General features: G+C 40.3%; 1 protein-coding gene across 1 annotated transcript in view; it reads left to right on the top strand.

Moving 5' to 3' along the window:
• Nucleotides 1–22,350, top strand: part of LOC149321302 (monocarboxylate transporter 2-like) — a 37,046-nt gene extending 14,696 nt beyond the window's left edge. Inside the window, exons 2-4 of the mRNA XM_089519244.1 lie at nucleotides 10,402–10,545; nucleotides 13,597–14,454; nucleotides 20,434–22,350. Of these exons, the coding sequence (XP_089375370.1) occupies nucleotides 10,402–10,545; nucleotides 13,597–14,454; nucleotides 20,434–20,741 (1,310 nt within the window). The 3' untranslated portion in view covers nucleotides 20,742–22,350. The remainder of the gene's footprint in view (nucleotides 1–10,401; nucleotides 10,546–13,596; nucleotides 14,455–20,433) is intronic.
• The last annotated feature ends 419 nt before the right edge of the window (nucleotides 22,351–22,769 follow it).

The following is a 22,769-nucleotide window of genomic DNA, read 5'->3' on the forward strand; positions in this document are numbered from 1 at the left end:
ATTGTGAACACAAAATTCAATTACTTCTTTGTTCCTGCTTCTCATTCATGATTTTGTCAGTACGTGGAACTTTCTTACTGATCCAGGACATCAATACTGGCAGCCAGGTGGAGAGCATCTGGATAAAAATTAAAGGGGAGAGAAACAACAAGGATGTTATGGCGGGAGTCTACTACAGACCCCCAAGTCAGATGGAGGAATTGGATGACTCCTTTCTAGAACAGATTCTACACTCAGAAAGGAGAGATGTAGTAGTGATGGGGGACTTCACCTATCCTGATATTTGCTGGAAGTCAAACTCAGCAAAATCCTCAAGGTCTAGCAAATTTCTCACTTGACTCGAAGACAATTTCATTGTCCAAAAGGTGGAAGAGGCAACAAGGGGGTCAGCTATTTTGGATCTGATCCTAACCAACAAGGATGACTTGGTTAATGGGGTGCAAGTGGTGGGATCCTTAGGTGGAAGTCTTCTCCTGGAGTTTGTTATACAGTGGTAAGGCATAGTCAGACACGCATTCTAGACTTTAGGAGAGCTGATTTCAGCAAACTTGGAGAATTATTGAGGGGGATCCCGTGGTCAGAAATACTAAAAGATAAGGGAGTTCAGGACGGATGGGAGTTTCTCAAAAGGGAGATACTGAAGGCACAATTTCAAACAGTTCCAGTGAGAAAGAAAAATGGGAGATATCTCAAGAAACCAGGATGGATGACTAAGGAACTTTCAACTGAGCTAAGTTTTAAACGGAACATGTATAAGAAATGGAAAAAGGGGGAAATCACAAAAACGGAATTCAAAGAAATAGCAGGAACTGTTTGAAATTGTGTGTAGGGGTAAAGTTAGAAAAGCTAAAGCGCAGACTTGCTAGAGAGGTTAAAAAGAATTAAAAGGGCTATTTTGGATATATCCTCAGCAAAAGGAAGAAGAAGGAAATGGTAGTGCCACTGCATGGAGAAGATGGCAAAATGCTAACAGAAGACAGAGAAAAGGCAGAATTACTCAACACCTTCTTTGCGTCACTCTTCTCAGAAAAGGCAAAGGGTGCTCAACCTGAGGAAAATGGAGCAGAGGACAGAAAAGGGGAATTTCAGCACAGAATAAATAAAGAGATAGCACAGGAATATCTTGTTAATCTAAATGAATTTAAGTCTCCAGGACCAGATGAACTACATCCAAGGGTATTAAAAGAACTGGCAAATGTAATATCAGAGCCATTGGCAATAATCTTTGAAAACTCCTGGAAAAAAGGAGAAATCCCAGCAGACTGGAGGAGGGCAAATGTTGTCCCCATCTTCAAAAAGGGAAAAAAGAGGATCCCAACAATTATCGTCCAGTTAGTCTGACATCAATCCCAGGAAAGATTCTGGAGCAGATCATTAAACAGAGAGTCTGTGAACATCTAGAAGGCAATGCCATAATCACAAAAAGTCAACATGAGTTTCAGATAAAGAAGTCATGCCAGACAAATCTGATTTCTTTCTTTGATAAAATTACCAGCTTGGTAGATGAAGGGAATGCTGTGGATATAGTATATCTTGATTTCAGTAAGGCTTTTGACAGGGTTCCCCATGACATTCTTGCAAACAAGCTTGTAAAATGTGGGCTAGACAAGGTTACTGTTACATGGATTTGTAATTGGTTGACTGACCGAAGTCAAAGAGTGCTCAACAATGGCTCCTTTTCATCCTGGAGAGAAGTGGCCAGTGGGATCCCACAGGGCTCTGTCCTGGGCCCAGTGTTATTCAACATCTTTATCAATGACCTGGATGACAGAATTGGGAGCATACTTATCAAGTTTGCAGATGACACCAAATTAGGAGGAATAGCTAATACTCCAGAGGACAGGATCAACATTCAAAATGACCTGAATAGACTAGAAAGCTGGGCCAAAGCTAACAAAATGAAATTCAACATGGAGAAATGTAAGGTACTGCACTTAGGGCAGAAAAATGAAATGCATAGATATAGAATGGGGGACACCTTGCTGAATGAGAATACACGTGAAAGGGATCTAGGAGTCCCTAAGCAGTTTACGATATGTAAGACAATTCCCCCAACAAACTGGGTACACATTTTGCCAACCTAGAAAAGACAGGAAGGCTGTGTTGATAATCTAAATGAATTTAAGTCTCCAGGACCAGATGAACTCCATCCAAGGGTATTAAAAGAACTGGCAAAAGTAATATCGGAGCCATTGGCAATAATCTTTGAAAACTCCTGGAGAACAGGAGAAATCCCAGCAGACTGGAGGAGGGCAAACATTGTCCCCATCTTCAAAAAGGGGGAAAAAGATGATCCCAACAATTATCGTCCAGTTAGTCTGACATCAATATCAGGAAAGATTCTGGAGCAGATAATTAAACAAAGAGTCTGTGAACATCTAGATGGCAATTCCATAATCACAAAAACTCAACATGGGTTTCAGAGAAACAAGTCATGCCAGACAAATCTAATCTCTTTCTTTGATAAAATTACCAGCTTGGTAGATGAAGGGAATGCTGTGGATATAGTATATCTTGATTTCAGTAAGGCCTGTGACAAAGTTTCCCATGACATTCTTGCAAAGAAGCTTGTAAAATGTGGACTAGACAAGGTAACTGTTACATGGATTTGTAACTGGTTGACCGGCCGAACCCAAAGGGTGCTCAACAATGGCTCCTTTTCATCCTGGAGAGAAGTGACCAGTGGGGTCCCACAGGGCTCTGTCCTGGGCCCAGTGCTATTCAACATCTTTATCAATGACCTGGATGACAGAATTGGGAGCATACTTATCAAATTTGCAGATGACACCAAATTAGGAGGAATAGCTAATACCCCAGAGGACAGGATCAAGATCCAAAATGACCTGAATAGACTAGAAAGCTGGGCCAAAGCTAACAAAATGAAATTCAACACGGAGAAATGCAAGGTATTGCACTTAGGGCGGAAAAATAAAATGCACAGATATAGGATGGGTGACACCTGGCTGAATGAAACTACGTGTGAAAGGGATCTAGGAGTCCAAGTAGACCACAAGCTGAACATGAGTCAACAGTGTGATGCGGCAGCTAAAAAGGCCAATGCAATTTTAGGCTGCATCAATAAAAGTATAGTGTCCAGATCAAGAGAATTAATAGTGCCACTGTATTCTGCTTTGGTCAGGCCCCACCTAGAATATTGTGTCCAGTTTTGGGCGCCACAATTCAGAAAGGACATTGAGAAACTGGAGCATGTCCAAAGGAGGGTGACAAAAATGGTGAAGGGTCTGAAAACCATGTCCTATGAGGAACGACTCAGGGAGCTGGGGATGTTTAGCCTGGAGAAAAGAAGGTTAAGAGGTGATATGATAGCCCTGTTTAAATATTTGAAAGGATGTCATATTGAGGAGGGAGCTAGCTTGTTTGCTGCTGCTCCAGAGAACAGAACCCGGAACAATGGATGCAAGCTACAGGAAAAGAGATTCCACCTGAACATTAGGAGGAACCTCCTGACAGTAAGGGCTGTTCGACAGTGGAATGCACTCCCTCGGAGAGTGATAGAGTCTCCTTCCTTGGAGGTCTTTAAACAGAGGCTGGATGGCCATCTGTCAAGGATGCTTTGATTTGGATTTCCTGCATGGCAGGGGGTTGGACTGGATGGCCCTAGTGGTCTCTTCCAACTCTACGATTCTAAGGCGGGATACAAACCACCATATAGTACGTATTGTATACGTACTAGGGTTAGGAAGGTGCGGTGCTTCCGCACTCCCCTAACCCTAGTACTTATACAATACGTACAAGATGGCGGCGCCCCTTCCACATGGGCGCCGCCATCTTTACGTACTGGACGCATAGTGTCCAGACCTGTCACGGCGCCTATGACGTCGCGAATGCGCCAGCGGCGCCTCGCGACGTCATAGAGGCGCCGCAAAAAGAAGCTCTGAAATGGAGCTTCTTTTTTGCTCCGCGCGGAAGCCGCGCGGTTTGGCTGCTACGGCTCCCTTGCGGAGCAAATGGCGCCGGCGGGGGAACGCCGCAAAGCGGCGGTTTGTATCCCGCCTATGATTCTATGATTCTAGACCTTGGAGCCCTGCCTGAGATCGGACTCACAACCTTGTGGCTGCAGTACTGGCATTTAACTATTGTGCCACCAGGGCTCCCTTGTGACAAGATCCCTTTACATACTAGGTAAAAGCATGATCATTAAAAAGAAAACAACAAATAAATAGCAGAGCACAATCTGAGAAGCTCCTTTCCCTCTGGACAAAGGCTTGCCTGTGAAAGGAAAGCAAGGAGGCTGGCAATCGGACCTCTCTAAGAAGTGAGTTACAGAGCCTGGGAGCAAGCACCATGGCCTCCTGTGTTCCCGCCCGACATACTTGTAGTTTTTGGGGCAGAGAGATGGGCCTCCCCAGAAGACTTCAAAACCCAGGCAGGTTCAAAGGGAGAATATGTCTTTCAGTTAACCTGGACCCAAGCTGTATAGAAATCAAGAACTCAATCAAGATTGCTCTTCTGTCAGCACTGTACAGTTGTCATCCTCTGTGGTCCTGAATTTTAGTCTTTCCTCTTAAATGTGATTTTACATTTTCTGCCTGAACTTTATGCAGTTACTCAAAGTATTAGAGAGCCCAAAACCAATTTGGGAAGTCACTGTGGCCTGAGAAAGTGGATCTGAACAATTGAATGCTGACTTAAGAACATTATTCTGTACACATCTTGAAACATGGTATGTTAGAAATGGGAAACCTGCTCAGATTGAAGCCAGATATGCCTTGTAGTACAGAATGAACAGGACATATATTAGTTATAATACAGTGAAGTCGAAGGCTTTCATGGCCAGCATCCATAGTTTTTTGTGGGTTTTTTGGGCTTATGTGGCCATGTTCTAGAAGAGTATTCCTGACGTTTAGCAGACATCTGTGGCTGGCATCTTCAGAGAAACCCACAAAAAACTATAGTTACAATATTGTTAATGCAATATTTCCCAAATCTTCAGAAGGATTGCTTGCAAATATTCGTGACGATGATGATAATCCACAGAATGGTCCACACGGATTCATTATTATTATTATTAACCATTATTTATAAAGCGCTGTAAATTTACACAGCGCTGTACATACAATCTTTTTAATTGGACGGTTCCCTGCCCTCAGGCTTACAATCTAAAAAGACATGACACAGAAGGAGAAGGGAGTGGTGGTGGGGAAGGGGCCTGTCTAGTAAGATAATACATATAAAGTACAGGGCAATACAGGAAATGATTCAATAAAACAGGCAACAAAAGAACATCAAATAGCAAGTGACAATTATGCAATGCCTGGGAATGCTTCCCTGAACAGGATGGTCTTCAACTCCGTTTTGAAGCTGGTTAAAGAAGTGATGGCTCTTGCTCGCAGGGGAAGAAGGTTCCAGGCGTGAACATTCGTAGCATGATAGATTTGGAAAGGAGCAAGATACAATCTTTCCCACTTGTCCCATTATAGATTAACCTACACAGTAAACATACTCTTTACAAGACACTGAAGTTCAGTGATGGAGCATATAGTCTGTGATTTTAGTGTCCAGAAAAAAAGAGCCTTGGATACCAGTACTGGAGTGTCATTGTCAGCAGTGGGGATCTGATAGCTGTAATTAATAAACCCCAACGTATCCAAGCTTTGTATGCAATTATTGTATTACATTATTGTATTTGTATTAGCTATGTGACAAGCCTACATATTCACTGGCAGTTATACTATTTGCAATAAGACAAACAGGTAAAGATCTTGTCTTTTTCTCAACTTATGCTCTTCCCAGAACATTTGACTGAACATTGTTGGAAATTGGTTGCTGCACTGAATGGACCCTTAATCTAATCTTGCATGTCTTTTATGATGTGATAAAAGTGGAGGGATCAAGTCAGAAGGTGTTCTGACCCAATTTCAACATTGTATGAAAGTGTGATGGTTAAAACTGCTCATTTTGAAAGGAAGCAAGAGTAATGATGCACACAACAATGCTGTATGCTGATACAGGATTAAACGCTGGCCTCATTCAGAAAGAGACTCAGAGTTGATCTCAAGGTGAAAAATAATTGGACAGCATAACAGATGAGCTTGTACTTGAATTGGCACCCCATTGGTCAGTTAGTGTACTTTTGCCCAATACGAGTCTGACTTTGTGACATGGTCTTTCATATAGTACCAAGCAATGAATGAAAATCTTGTCAGTGTCCTGATAAAATGGTATTAACCAGGCACTGAAGTAATAGTGTGTGTGTGTGTGTGTGTGTGTGTGTGTGTGAAATGCAATGATTTACCTTAGATCAGCTCACTGCAAGGAAATGCACACTACTTAAGGAAAGGCTGTTAAAAAGTACAGAATGGACAATACTTTTGGTCTGGCGTGATATTTATATATGTGAAATTTTAGGAATTTGGGTTTCATCCTCCTTTTAAAATTTCCTTTCTTTTTTGTGACACCAGTTATGAACTGAACCGAGCTATCTAGAATTACTTTGAGATTGTCATCAGCATTTTCACCTGGAGCATGCATCAAAGTTTATTCCTTCCTTCCTTCCTTCCTTAGTGGGCTCATTAAGAAGGCATCTCTCTGTGAAATCAGACTGTACAAAGATAGTGCCTGCAGAGTAATGTCCAACAGTCATTTCTTGTCACCAAGGCTTCTCTACACAAGCCAATATGTGCAAAGAGAGACATAAAGGCATAAGAGATAACCTTTATGATGGTCATCACTAGTAATTTACTCAGGAAAAAAATGTCAAGGGGGTCATATGAAAATAGCTGCTGGTAGTGCCAAGGTGTAGCTGGGGGCTGGGTGGGCAAAATGAAGGCAATAGCCCCAAACAAGAATTCTGCCCCTCTAGATGAAATTTCTGGGATTTCACAAACTTCAGATGAGTATTAAAATACAGTTTAGGCATCCAAAGAAAAAGGGCAGGAAAAATTAGCAAGGGACTATAAAACAACAAATACAGAAGTTCTAGATATGAATGATTTTCAAAGTCTCACTTTCTGCAATGCTGGAAATTTGGAAAGAATTTTATTTGGGGTGGCAAAATTCTTACTGCAGGCAGTTTCTTCATTTTTGCCTATTCAATAGCTATACCTCTGAGTAGTACCCATGTGCATTCTGGAACGCATGGACGGTTCTCAATATGAGCTCATAAATGAGGGTATGATGTGGGATAAATAATAGGGAATCTTATATATGAATCAACTCTTGCTGAAGATCACTACTAAATGTTTTAAGCAGAACATATCTCTGGAAATGTGGTTGTTGTTGAAGTCAAAACTTCAGAAACATGGAGAAGGCATATTAATTGTAACGCAGACCAGCAGTTCTGTTCCCTTCACATGCCCTAGATAGACTTTGTTCACCTCGACATGGCAACACAGGGGGAATAATGCTGCAAACAAATCATTATCTTGTCTAGTAATTTTAGAGAGTGCAAATAAATGTTTTATACTGTTAGTCACATGGTGCAAATAAAATAGCAGATAATATGGAATTATATCAAGAAAATTAAGCACAGAAAGCACTGGGAAAGGGAGAAAAGAAAGATAGCTGTATTTGTATATTCCATTTTGGCTTGATTCTGCAATGCAGGAATAATCCAGATGGACCCGATTTTAACTGTCATGACTCAATGGTATGGAATTAGTTTAGTTTTATGAGACATTTAACCTTCTGTGTCAGAGAGCTCTGGTGCCACAAAAAACTACAGTCCCCAGAATTCCATAGCATTAAGTCATAGCAGTTAAATTGATCTCAACCTGGATTATTTCTGCAGTGCAGGTTTAGCCATAGTCAACCAACCTCCAGATTTCTGAATCTTGAATTATGCTCAGGACCCAAATGGAATCAGTTTGCAAATCAGTCTGAACTACACTGGCCTCTTTTCTAAAACATCTAATTGTATTATGAATTTTCTATTGTAAGTGCACATTCCAAAAAGTAGTCCATTTCATTTTCTTTATACGATAAGACTAAGCAACTGAGGGGTCTGGCTCAGTGATTCTTTCCTCAATTGGCAACTTTTATCAATTCAAACAAGCACTTCCCATCAGAGTACTCATTTACAGACCAATAACATCTGTCTACCAGATATGACACACCAACATTATTTAAATAATCCCTTTTGCTGGGAACTAAGTTGCTATTCAAGAGCATCCAATATTTTCAAGGGCTTTTGAAAATAATTCTCTTTCAGTTTAGCTTTTTATTTGTCCTGCAGGTGTGTAAATAAATGTGAGGTTACACTGGGTCAAGAGGTTGCTATACTCAGATGTCTGATCATGCAGCAAGGGCTTAATAAGATTGTTCTGATAATAATAAAAAAATTGTGCATGGTTTTTAAAAAAGACCTTGCTAAGCTACAGTGCTAAATGAATGGTCATTAAACAGGTGGACCCGCTTCCATTGATTCAATGGATCTACTCTAGTCTTGCAACTTTGAGGTATTGCTCTTCCAGAGTCTGGTGGATGCAGAATGAACATTTCAGTGTCCCATGGTAATTTATATGCATACAATAATATAGTGATGCACATTCCTATGGCCATACTTCTATAATATGTATTTGTGTCTGTGTGGCTGTCTGTCTCCATCTATTCAGTAGAATGATGTAGCAATTCCCATGACTTAGAGCCATCTTAAATGTCTACTCAGAAAGAGAGCAGCTGGGCAATGGGACCAATTGGCTAGAGAGGTGGTGGGGCCTTTTTTTCTGGACAGGCCTGGCCTCATCTGGAGTATGGCATTCAGTTCTAGGTGCTTCATTTTAAGAAAGATATAAAGAAGTTATAGCACGTTCAAAGAAGGGCAACAAGAATAATAAGACATACAGAGAAGAAATGATAGGAGGCAAGTGTAAAGGGTCTGGTTATGTTGAGCTTGAATATATTGCCTCAAGGGCTGTCACAGAGATGAGGGGCAGATCTGTTTTCTGCTGCACTAGGGCCAAGTCTAATGGTTTTAAGTTACAGAAGAGTAGATTTTGATTGAAATTAGAAGGCACTTCTTGACAGTAGGAACAGTTTGGCAATAAAACCAATAGCCTAGAGAGGTGGTGGGGCCTCCTTCTCTGGACATCTTCAAAAAGAGCCTGGACAGTTATTTATTGGGGATCTTTTAGCTGGAGATCCCACACTGAGTGGGGTTGGACTGAATGGTCTTTGGGGCCCCTTCAAACTCTATGATTATATTATTCTAGTGTAACTGGTTTTATTGGTTGTATCATTGACTTGGCAAGGAAACAGAGCATGGGCGAGCAAGTGCAGTTTCCCATTTATAAATTAAAATATTAAAGTCTTGCCCTATCTAAGTCACAGGATTTCAGGGCAGTTTATTTTTGGAGTCAGGTGGACTACTGTTGTTAGCAGATGTGGGTACTATAAGGAGCTAGAGCTTTTCCTTTTCACTCCAAATTCCCCATTGGAGTGAGTGCACTATTCTATCCATGTACCAGGTTAGTAATGGTTTTTCTCTGGTGACATTTTTTTTTTCAATTTTGAAAGCTGCAAGCTGTATTGATAAAACCTTCAGCAGCTGTTGACTAGACCTCTGAGGCCACTTCCTCAGTTCCAAAGCTTTGCAGGAAAATCTGTCAACGCTTCTGCCACTTTCCCAGCAAGGTCAAGGAAAATAAATGGCAGCTTTATGAGTGTGCCAGATACTGGCCAGCTGTTTCTTCTATCTCATTCTCACCTAACTCTCTTAATTAAGAAAGAGAAATTTAAAGGTCTCCTTCCTTTAAAGGCCTTTCACAAAAGGAAAGGAGAAACTTACCATAGGTTACTATGAAGGACAACCCAAAAGTTTTGATCAAGGAGCAAAGAAAACAAAGGTGTATGTGATACTCATCTATGACAAAATAGATTGCAACTCTTTTCACTGCCTGCAAGCTGAAGTGGCAATTAGATATCAAGAATAGCAAGGAGTATTGAAGTATTAACATTAACAATCAATAGATCTATTAATAGATATATTGTGGCACGAGCTTTCATTATCTTGAGCCTTATATCAGGTTCATGAAATGTATCATCTCAGTTTTCAGACTATATGTTTTACCTACAGTGTGAAAGAAAAATGTAAACAATGAGGCCAAAGCAGTCCAGTCCACAACATGTTTATGCAAAGGGCAAGTATGCACAGTGTACTTACAAACCCTCTCTGAACAAATCTTGCCAAGAAAACCCCATGATAGGTCTGCCTTAAGCGTGCCATAAGTCAGAAATATTTGAAGGCACACAATAACAACAAAAAGTGTGCCCAAGATTCTTGCCTGATTTCATACAGCAATGTTTCTTTCTCCACACGTTTATACTGTAAACATGTAAACATTATTGAATTCTTACGAACTAGTTTAATCTGGAAGTACATTTCATTTAGCAATTTATTTTACAGGGATCATTTTTTTTTTTGTTTCATCCCAATTTCTGTAGGCCCAGTTAGCAGTATCTTGGTGAACCGTTTTGGCAGCCGACCGGTGGTCATATTTGGAGGTCTGCTATGTGGCATCGGGATGGTCTCTGCAGCTTTCTGCACAAGCATTTTTCAGTTGTACATCTGTGCTGGACTCATCACAGGTAATGGTAAAACTTTTCCACTTTCTGTAGAAGTTCCTTCTCAGAATAAGACTTGGCTCTAAATATGCCTAATGCTGTTACAGTGCGCCCTTCTTTTACGCGTTCCGGACACCCCCCCCCCCCCGCATAAAAGAAAAAGTGCATATGCTCGAGCCCCATTACAAGTAATGGGGCTTGTGCTTGCGGTGGTGTGCGGTGGCGTGCTCGCATCACAGGCACATGCACCATTGTTTCTTGTGGTTGGAAGAAGAACTGCTGCTTTCAGCGTATGCTGAAAGCAGCGTATAATGCACCCGGATATGACGCGGGCACACTGTACTTTACGTGTTACATGTAACACACTACTATCTGTTTTGGGTTTTTTTGGGATGCTTTGTGCATTGGGAAAATCAGCCCCATCAGTGGTAATGACAGTGTTTTAAAAATATTTACCATCTCATTAATAATTATCTCAGCTATCAAAGAGACTACCAAGTTTTTTCAAGCAAATATGAAAGAGTAAACTGTCAAGAGTCGTTACAAGAAGACACAAGTTTCCAAGTTTCTGAAAACTGCTGATTCCATACAACTACCAATGACCATAAATAATAGTGGCTGAAGGTACACCTTGTATTGTTGGCAGGACCAGGTATCAAGGATCAGCATTCGCATACAGCTGGTAGGGCCTTGGAGTCCAGAGGCCACCACCACAACATTGTCACCACAAATCCACTCACTTCCCCACATGTAGTTGATCTGGCTCCCACCATATTCAGAGGGAAAGAAGAAGATGAATGAGCAAATAGCAACAGCTGCTGCTGTTGCCCTGCTTCTTCCTCTCAGCTGTTCACAGGTCCACTGAGGCATCATTATGAAGCATCCCAAACTCTGGACCTTGTGGTGACTGTCTATTAAATTAAGGTGGATTCATCTCTATTATGGAATAGTTTTCATAGAACACTTCATGGCACCTCCTGGCAGGTGTGGATATGTAATTAATTTACTCTAACTCATTGCAACAACAGGCTAAGTATTCTGATAATAAATGGAGCTAGCCAAACCTGCAAGAAAATTAACACAGCCATTTACCCTTTTGTGTTAAGGAGAGAAAGAAAAATTAACCACTGCCCCAAATCTGAGCTCTGTATCATCATATTATTAGGTATGGTTTATAATTGACCCCTGCCTTTACAGGTTCACACAGCTTTCAATCTAAACACTCCTTACATGAGATCCATGCTAATTGCTATAGGTGAAAACTTAAACCCTGAAGGCATCAGATCCCCTCTGAACATGAAAGCTAAACAAGATCAACTGTGGTTAGTAACTGGAAGGGGAGACCACCAAGGAATGCCAGGAACTATAGGCTATACAGTGGACCCTTGTTATACACTGGAGTTTGGTTCCAAGATCCCCCGTGGATAACAAAATCCGTGGATGCTCAAGTCCCATTAAATATAATGACATAGCAAAATGGTGTCCTTTATAAAAATTGGAAAATCAAGGTTTGATATTTGAAATTTATACTTTTTTGAACATTTTCAAACCGTGTATGCTTGAATCTGTCTATAAGAAGGGCAGACTGTATTTCAGAGAAAAGAAATGGCACACCACTTGAATATTCCTTCCATAAAAAAAGCCATATGGAAATTGTCATAGTTCAGTGGTCCCCAAACTGTACTCTTTAAGGTATTTTGGACTTTAGCTCCCAGAAGCCTCTGCCATGTTGGCCAAGAGTCTGGGATTCTGGGAGCTGAAGTCCAAAATCCCTTAAAGAGCACAGTTTGGGGACCACTGCCATAGGACAACAGAGGATTTGAAGGCACATGCATACATACACATGTTGACAGTGCTACTATGTAATTTACTTGCCAGGTGGCACTGAACTTAATTATATCAGGGTGGAGCTCCATTTTTATTTCATTTTTTGTTTTATTTGTATCCCAGTTCTCTCCCTGTATGGAACTTAATCAGAATGGGCTTCCCCAAACCTTCTTTAAGGGAAAAAATAATAAAAAGTATTGTATAGTCGCTTAAGTGGTGCATTTACAAATCTCTTCATGACAAGGCTAATAGAAATGTTTTCCCTTTTGGACAAATGCACACAATACACATACCATCTCTCATGATGACTGGCCAGTTGATGTTAGGGCAGATCTGGACTATAGCTTTAAGCTGATTCAAGGTATTCCCTTTTGCCAAGAAATCCAAAGATCTCTCATACTGTGAGGAGAGTTTGGGATCTCAACATCCGGACAAAACTAATTTCCTGAATTCTCTAGGAAGCCATGACAGTTTAAGGCTGGTTTATGGCCTCTCTTTACTGTAATGTTGTTTAGTGAATTGGACTTTGAAAGACTTGTTAATTTTCTTTGTCATTTCACCATATCTCTTGGAGAAACATATTTATGAAAATTCATGTCTTATCAAGTGATTCTTCAACAAATAAACCTAAAATAAGGAATCCAGCCTAGAACTAGAATTGAAAAATATCAAAACATTTTTTGGTATTCAGCTGCAGAAATTTTTTAACTTAGTAAGTTCAGGAGGTTTCCAGACCCAAGGACATCAAATCAGTGGCTGCTGATAACCACTGAAACTCAGGTGGGTGAAAAAAAGGACATGTTAATGTCCCTTCCTCTTTGTCTCTCACAATTTTGATACAAATATCCACCCCTCTATCCATCTCTGTTATACAGTCAGCCTCCATATCCACAGATTTTTTTATCCATGGATTCAAGCATCCACAGTTTAAAAATAATTTATATACACCATGCCACTGTATTACACACGCACACGCACCATGCCATTGTATTTAATGGGACTTGAGCATCCATAGATTCTGGTATCCATGGGGGGGTGTCTTGGAACCAATGCTGTAGGTCCTACAGTATACACTCAGAAAGAGAGAGTATTCTGCACACAGGCACTCAGCATACACACCCCTTCTGGATCTCAATCATATACACACAGGTAGTGTACACACACCATTGTGGCTCCTGGTCCACATTTGAAGCAGGGCAAAAGCAGGATGAAAGAATCTGGCACTCAATCTCCCTCTCTTCTTTGCAGGACTTGGCCTTGCCCTCAACCTCCAGCCTTCAGTGATCATAATTGGAAAGTATTTCCTGAAAAGGCGCCCGATAGCCAATGGACTCGCCATGGCAGGAAGCCCTGTCATGCTCTGCACCTTGGCACCCTTGAACCAACTCCTTTTTGACAACTTTGGATGGAGGGGAAGCTTTTTAATTCTTGGGGCAATCCTCCTAAACTGCTGTGTGGCTGGAGCACTTTTCAGGCCCATTGGACCTCCAGCTGGACCCTTCAAAGGACAAACAAATAAGCAAGCTACAGAGACTCTTAAACTGGAACAGCCTGATATCGGCGTTGTCGAAATGGCTGATCCCAGAGAGAAAGGGAAGAAGGACAAAGACTGCTGTGAGAACTTTAACAGATTCCTAGATTTATCTCTTTTCAAACACAGGGGCTTTCTGATCTATTTGATAGGGAATGTGCTCATGTTTCTAGGCTTTTTTGCCCCCATTGTCTTTTTGGCTCCTTATGCAAAGCACCTTGGGATTGATGAATATTCAGCAGCTTCCCTCCTTTCCTTTCTTGCCATTGTTGACATGATAGCCAGACCTGCTACAGGGCTCATTGCTAACAGCAAACTGGTCAGGCCAAAGATTCAGTATTTTTTCAGCTTCTCCATTGTTTTTAATGGTGCCTGTCACCTCCTGTGTCCTCTGGCCACAGGCTATATAGGCCTAGTGGTGTACTCTGCCTTTTTTGGACTCGCCTTTGGCATGGTTTGTGCAGTGCTTTTTGAAACTCTCATGGACCTTGTTGGCGCCAGCCGCTTTACAAGTGCTGTAGGACTGGTCACAATTGTGGAATGTTTCACCATATTACTTGGACCACCCATTGGAGGTAAGAATCTTTTTATTCTTCTTCATGTCAGTCTGCTCAGTGGTAGTAAGGAGACTTGGAAATTCTTTGATTTCCAATGTAAATTTATAGAAAAAATATCTCCCAACTCTGAATTTTGATTCTTTGTGCTTTTTGCTGTTCATTTCCCCTTTCACTGAGATTTCTAAATCACAGTTAAGATAACCTAACCAGGAGCAGTGCCTGCAATATGAAAATGAAGGACTCAGCTGTGAAAAACAGAGGTCCTTTGCAAACCTCTTAAAATGGGTGTTGCACAACCAAAGTACTAGAATAAAACAAAACTTTTTTTAGCTTAATTCAAATGAACTTCACTAAATGTGTGTTGCTAGACTGCCCAGATGTGAGGGAGGGCAGGTGAACAAACCATAGAGCTGCTTCCCAGCAAGATAAGTAGTTGCTGTTTATATTAGAATTCAAAGAAGTAGTGACAGCATGGACTATATTTTGGCATACATTTAGGCAGATGATTTCTATTGACTGAATGATTGGTCAATCACATTTCTACTTCACCCAAGAACCTCTTAACCGTTTCTTCTTCAGACTAAATATATCCAGTTCCCTCATCTGCTTCTCATAGCACAAGGTTTCCAGACCATAAGATACACAAATACAACAATATATAATGTAAAAGCTAAAGCAAACTTAAACCAAGATGCAAGCAACAGCAAAGGATTGCAATCGTAGGAATGTCAAACTGCATTTTTAAAACTGAGAAATCAAAAAGTCAGAATAAATCTGACTCATACAGGCTCTGCAGATGGCGAAGGTATTAAATAAGCCACAACATCAGCAGAAAGTGAACCTCACTGGCGAGAACATTCTTATTTCTTGGGTGGGGCTATTCAGAAGGAGAAAACAATCCAGGATGAATCCTGATTGAATTTCCGTCATTCACATGCAACCTGAATACACCCGATTCAGGGTTTGTTTGTTTTTTTTTGGGGGGGGGTGCCCAAAAACCCCACTTAACCTGGGATAATCAATGCCAGGTTTATCACCAAGGTTTCTTAAAAGTTTCACATAGTTGTCAGTGTGAATAACCGATGCACGTAAACATGGGATAATTCAGGATTAAACTCTGCATGTCTTGGACATGTTTTGAATACATTCACATTGTCAACTCCATGTTTATTCACATGAGCAACCAAACTCCCAGAAATGTGCACAGATGTGAACCCATAGTGTGGGTAACAAACCCTGAATGCTTGAGTGAAGTCATTCATTGCATTATTCCACTAAAAAAAAAGACATCTGAATGTCCCTTTTGACTTAAGCCTCATTATGTTCAATGGGACTTAGTCTGTGTCACAGTACACAGAACAGCAGCCTAAGTTTACATTTTTTGCCATCTTTTACTCTAGTAATTCAGAATGGACAACAACAACAGCTGATCACTCTTAAGATATACCTTTTTTCTTTTCGTGCATTTGTATTCCCTTCCACCCTATGGATTTCATTCCCCACTTTCTTGCCCACCTAAGCACTTCCATAAATATCTGCCATAAAGACACCACTTCCATGCACCACTGTCAGAGGCCGGGAAAGAGCCAACGGGGGCCGCCAGCGCTGGAGGCCTCCTCCTCTTTGCCGGCCCCTTTGCCGTCACCGGGGCGCTCCCAGAGGCCACCGCCAAGGTGGTCGCGCGAGACTTTGCCTCTAGGCCGCTGCCAATTTGTTTCGCAAAATGACGGTGAAGTCTCGCGCGACCACATGAAAGGTCGTGTGAGACTTCGCCGCCATTTTGCGAAATAAAATGGCGGCGCCCGGAGCGGCAAAATGCCGCAATTGGCAGCAGGAATGACCAAGGGCCAGCCAAAAGGCCTCCGCGGGCCGCATCCGGCCCGCAAGCTGGAGGTTGCCGACCCCTGCACAAGACTCTTCAGTGTTCTTGTGCCACAGACCCTTCCCACTCACCTCCACCCATTGAAACTTTGCTTTTTAGTCTGATATAAAGGAAACTCTATAACAGCTTTAAACAAATGTGAAAACTGGATTTGGTGGTAAAAGCTGTTGCAAATACTGGAATCCACACATATTTTTATTGTATAATCTCTGTTTTTGTTCTTCAGATGTCTAACTGTTTGATCAAAAGCTCATTATCTTCAAACAATGACAACAACAACAAAACTTTTCTCTGATGGCAAAATATGCTCTCTACAAGCCACTCAGCAGGAGTTGTGGCAATATGACAGAACCTTTGAGCTGGAAGAATTGGACACAATATTCTTTTAGCTTTTAGAATAAAAGCACTTTAACAATTTATAGATTAAAATGCAAATGGATAGGTTTTTTTTTTAAAAAAAAAAAAACTACTGGAGAAGCTGAAGTTTTTTGTTGCTCTGTTTTGTAGCTCCCTTCTGTGGCAAGTCATACAGGAGGTCTCCCCCAGAGAATCCTATAGATCAAGAATTCAGAAATTATAGTTTGGTCCTGCGGATCACTGCAGAAACATTGCTCAGCTTCTTTTGGTGGCTAGTGAAATCATGTTACTGCATGCCAATTTGGTAGCATTCACTGGCCTTTTAATTGTAGTATATTTATAACCATAGGAGGGTAACCAGATGGGGAGCAATCTTGCCCCTCAGAAAACAACAGTTTCCCGCCCGTGTGAACAATTGCGATTTATTTTTGCCTGTGACTAATGCTAGTGAAGTCAGGTGTGCTCTTTTTGTCAAATGCCAGGTTGCACCTAATCAGTTCGATAACTCTGCCCTGATATTCCCACTGTAATAGTGGTGAGCAATTGCAACACGGTAGGCTGAACTTCTGAGCCAGTGTGGAATAATGGATTGAGTGTTGGACTGTGACTCTGGAGACCAGGGTTTGATTCCCAGCACATCCATGAAAGCCACTGGGTGACCTTGGGCAAGTCACATGCTCTCAGTCTCCTCTGAATAAATCTTGCCAAGAAAACCTCATGAAAGGTTAGCCTTAGAGTTGCCATAAGTCAGAAACAATTCGAAGGCACACTGCAAGCAACTGGTGCATTGTCACTATCCTGAAAGTGATTTTGGAGGGTTAATTTTCAGCCACTTTTGCAGAGACAGAAGAGAAATGTGAGGTCAATATACTATGTAAAGATTAGGGGAAGAGTCTTCTTAGCCATGATAAGTCAGTTGTGGAATACCTTCCCTTTGGAGGCCAAATCGGCACCCTTGCTAGTTTCATTTATGTGCAAGATAAAAACCTGGCAGATTATTAAAGCCTTTGGGCCTCACAGATTTATCTCAAATAGCTAACACATGTGGTTTTAAAACTTTTTTAATCTTTTAAACTTTTTAAAACTTGTTTTGTCATATTTAACACCCCCTTAGTCTTTTAAAATTATTTGTTTTTAAGTTGTGTGCATTGATTCTGCTTCTATACTGTCCTGAAATCTTTTGCTAAAAAGTAGGATATAAATATTTAAATAAATAAGTAAATATGGAAATCACCACATTTTAAGGCATTTTTAGCCATTTTGGGACAAAAAGTATCCTAATTTTTTAAAAATATATATATCTCCCTATTATTGAGGCAAATGGCATCTTAAGTTCAAAAGCAAAGCTTAGAAAATATACTTTTTTGAACTGCAAATATCAGAATCCCTTAGCTTGGCCACCAAATCAGAACAAGGTGCTTCATTTTGCAACTACTATAGGATTTGAAGTGACTGGGCTTTCTTGTCCCACGCTGATTTGGGGGAAAGATGGTTTCCACATATTCCAAATGTAAATTCACCGTAGCACTTTTGAATTTTCTTCACCACACAAAGAAATTGCTATGGTCCTGTTTTCATATTTTCATGACACATTTGAAAAAGGTACCACAGGACAGAAGAAGTGAGAGGAAAATAGATGGAACCAGGATGAAGCGGAATTGCAAAAGGTTGATCTGCTTAATTTGGGATCTACAGCTTGCAAGAGCCTTGCTTGTATGAGCCTTACTTAATTTCACGGCGATTTAGCTAGATTTAAATCCTTACATCATTGCTGGATACAAAATGCTTTTGGTCTTTTTGTCTCAGTACTTCCACCAGGAATGTTAATGATCAAATATAGCAGCTTCAGTACATTGCTGTTCACAATCAGTATTATCCTCTCTCTGCCTTGTGGTGCTGTTGGTTCTTTGGTTGAAATTAACAAATTAGTCAAATACCTGCACTTGATTTGATTCTGTTAACTGCAGTGGGACTAAAATGGTTTGGGATCAAATTTGTTGTTGTTATTTGCTGTCAAGGCATTCATTCATGTTGAACCTGTGAATGAGATACATCGAAGAGCTTTGAGGCCCTTTCACACTACACAATTATAGCACTATCATTCCACTTGAACCACATCCTATGGGATCCTGGGGTTGGTAATTTGTTGAAGCATGAGAGCTGTGGATGAAAACTCTAAATGCCTTCCCCAAATTGCACATCCCAGGATTCCACAGGATGCGGCCATGGCAGTTCATGTGGACTCACAGTGCTGTAACTATGTAGTAGGTAAGGCCCCCTGATCATCAGTGGTTGTGCTCAGGTCTTGTAAATTCAGAACCGAGTTTGGATTTCATTGACAGAGTTAATTCATCTTCCTCTTTTTCTACTGCCTTCAACCTCATCAAGCATTATTGTCTTTTCCAACCAGTCATGTTATCTAATCGTATGTCCAGATTTGGATCAACTAGATCATATTAAAATGCAGCTGTTCAAACTTCTACCAAAACTCAGAAAGTTGTCAGATAAGAACTTCACATGTTGAATTGTGAAAGACAGTTTAAAAAACAGGGTAAAGTTTTATTATTCAGTCTTGTTCTTTCAAGAGTAGTTCACTCTTCTTCTTTTTGCATTTTGTATAGGAGGAACACCAGCATATTATCTTTCTTTTGTGAAGAGACTTCATTTCATTCAGAAATAAACTATTTTTAAAGCAGCCATTTTTACAAGTGATACGCAGTTTTATGAAGCAGATTAAGCTAATTGCTAAAGACTATAATGAGGCCGGAAACTGCTGCATAGTAGTTTGCAATATGAGTTTTGCAATATTCTTCCCTCTGTTTTAATAAGTAGGAAATTGATTGGTTCTTTGGCATTTAATATCCTACTGCTGGAGTTTGCCTTAATGAACTAAGTAAATTTTTCCTGGTGTGTTTTATGACTTTCTCTTATTCTCAAAGGGAACAGTGGCATGACTCTTCTGTTGTTGAATTTTCCAATATTCTCCTCATTAAAACTCTCAGTGAAATGTGTTTAGCAGACCTCTAGGTCATCCTGTTTAGTAGAAACTGAGAACTGCTACAATTAGCCTCTGGTTGATGCCTCATTAATAGTGCTATATTACTGAAATTCATGACTGTAGGCGAGATTGCTCCTAAGAGTGACATATTTCAGTTAGACCATGTGAAATGATATGTTCTCCTAAGTGGAGAATATATCCTCTCTGTTACAAAATTCCTAGTTCATGTGTTGAAACATTGGAGCAATCAATCTCCATACTTTCAATGGATTGTTGTTAAAAGGCATGGTGTTATGCCATTATGGATCCCATGCTGGGAGAAGCTGGGATAGTAAATAAATAAGACAAGGAAATGGTTACAAACTTGTAGTTGGCATGTTAATTTGGAAGATCTTGCCAAAAATGAAAAAATCTTGCCAAAACTGAAGAAACTAAATTAGCCTGGGTATACTGTAAAAAAAATGTCCATGTTGTAGAGTTTTATGTACAAGATGTGGACACATTGTAACTTGGTTTAAAACTGACTTGACCATGGAAATCTCATAGTGTATAGTCTCAGCCTTAATATTTGTTGCTGTGAAGTTATACAGTTTAATTAGTTACCTGTTGGCCACTTTTCTTGGTCAGTGTTGTTAATTTTAATGCAGATTTAATAGGTTTTAAAGAAAAGTTAACCAAGGTAAACTCATGATTAATATATTGAGATTTCTTTCATTGGGAGGCAGCCCTATTATTAAGTTTTCTCCTTCTGAATTCACAGGAACTATTATCGACACATCTGGTGATTACAAGTACATGTTCATTAAATGTGGGTCAGTGATGGTCTTGGCTGGGATATTCCTCTTCATTATGAATTACTACAACTACCGAATGCTTGCAAAAGAAGACAAGGCAAGGAAAAAGCAAGAGGCAGAAAAGATTGATGACGGACCTATAAGGAATCACAACTTTCCTAAGGAAAAGGAAACTTCAGAGGTGGAAAAGACGCAGGATGGCTATGAAATAGTCCCTCTGAGAAGTGAGGAGGAAGGAATAAAGAATGGAGCAAAGATAACAAGTGAAGCCTAACTCTGTAAACAAGACTGCCAGAATGGGAAATGGCTCCTGCACATTTCTTAAAATGTTTGAAAATATGTAGTATAGGTTGAGTCTCCTTTATCTGAAATGCTTGGGACCAGAAGTGTTTTGGATTTTTTAAAAAAAATTTTTTTTTGAATACTTGTATTTGTGTATACATAATGAGGTATCTCAGAGATGGGACCCAAGTCTAAGCACAAAATTCATTTTTGTTTCATTCATTATATACATAGCCTGAAGTTAATTTTATACAATATATTTAATAACTTTGTGCATGAAACAAAGTTTGTGTACATTGAGCCATCAGAAAGCAACGGTGTCACTATCTGAGACACACAGGGGGAAAAAGTTTGGGGTTTTTTTGTTGGTTTTTTTCTTTTAATATTTTGGCTTTCAGAATTCCAGATAAGGAAAACTCAACCTGTATGATGTTGCTATTTGGTCTTTTTAAACTATAGTGTCCCTGGGGTTGGTTCGAGAACCCCCCATGAATAGCAAAATTTGTGCTCAAGTCCCATTAAATGCAATGGGATAGTAAAACGGTGGCCCTTATATAAAAGGCCAAAATCAAAGTTTGCTTTTTTTTTTTAATTTGTCAATTTTTTCAATATTTTCAAGCAACAGATGCTTGAATCCATGGATAAAAAAATCTGTGGATGCAAAGGGATGACTGTAATGGCAAATAATATGCAGCACTTGCATCCTCAGGAGGCCCAGTGTGCTGTAGTGGTAGAAAGGTTGAACTACAACTCTGCAGACCAGGGTTCAAAGACCCGCTCAGCCATGGAAACCCATTGGGTAAACTTGGCCAGGTCAGGTCACACACTCTCAGCCTCAGAAGAACGCAAAAGCAAATCCCCTTTTAACAAATTCTGCCAAGAAAACCCTGTTATAGGGTCACCATAAGTCAGAAATGACTTGAAGGCACAAAACACAAAACAGTATACACCTGTAGTTGTTGGGGTACAAGTTGTTATTTTGTGTCTTCAATTCATTTCTGACTTATGGTGACCCAATCACAGGGTTTTCTTGACAGAATTTCTTGTCTTTGCCTCCCTCTTAAAGCATAGTTCAACTTGGAAGAGTGGTTCACCCCTTCCCAGCATTTGTTGAAGAGAGGCAATGGCTCAGGTGACATCTGCATATATACATGCTAGGCAGAAAGTCCAGGTTCATTCCCCAGCATCTTCAACAAAAATTGCATGCCTGGGAAATGCCTTTGCTTGACAGCCACTAAGCACTGTCTGAGAGTTACAGCCAACTAGTGCAGATAGATGGACCGATAATATTTGGTATAAGGGACTTTTTCACTTCTCTGCCTATGTGTATCCCATGCAGTGACTGCTGATAGCTGCCCGTATGCTGAATAAAACATGCCCTTAGTTCAGAGAGACTCAGAAGTGCTAAAATTTCACCTTTGATGTATATTTTTGAGAAATACATATTTGGACCATATACCCTTTGCTTTGCCTGTTGGATCTGAATGCTACAAAACTTGTATAAGAACTGTGCATTACTCCATTCACAAAATTGTACTACCCCATCCATCTTTTGTTGACTTTTCTACCCATGTATTTTTTAAAATTAAAGACTGGTTATTAACTTCTCTTCTATTCTCTTCTTTGTAAGAACTTGTGATTTCCAGTTAAAGATAGAGACAGACTTGGATAATTCCTGGCTTTTTCTTCTTCTTTTTTTTTTTAAAGAGAATAATTATTTGCCCCACTATGTTTCTATGTAATCTGATCTAAGATCTTTCACACAAGACACAGTTGTAATCTGTCATAGCACTATTATTCCCCTTTAACTGCTATGGCTTCTTCCTGTGGAATCCTGGAATTTGCAGGTTTGGAAGAGGCATTGAGAATTCCCAGACAGCGCTCTTAGGCCTCCCTAAACTACAAACCCCAGAATTGCACAGGAGGCATCCACAGCAGTAAAAGTGGAATAATAGTGCTAAAGCTGGGTTATATAGACGTTATGTAGAAGACTCAATATATCCAAAAATATATCCACACT

The sequence above is a fragment of the Sceloporus occidentalis genome, unplaced genomic scaffold (genome assembly GCF_023333645.1).
Source record: "Sceloporus occidentalis isolate IW3139 unplaced genomic scaffold, rSceOcc1.0.p SCAF_1, whole genome shotgun sequence".
Lineage (NCBI taxonomy): Eukaryota > Metazoa > Chordata > Lepidosauria > Squamata > Phrynosomatidae > Sceloporus > Sceloporus occidentalis.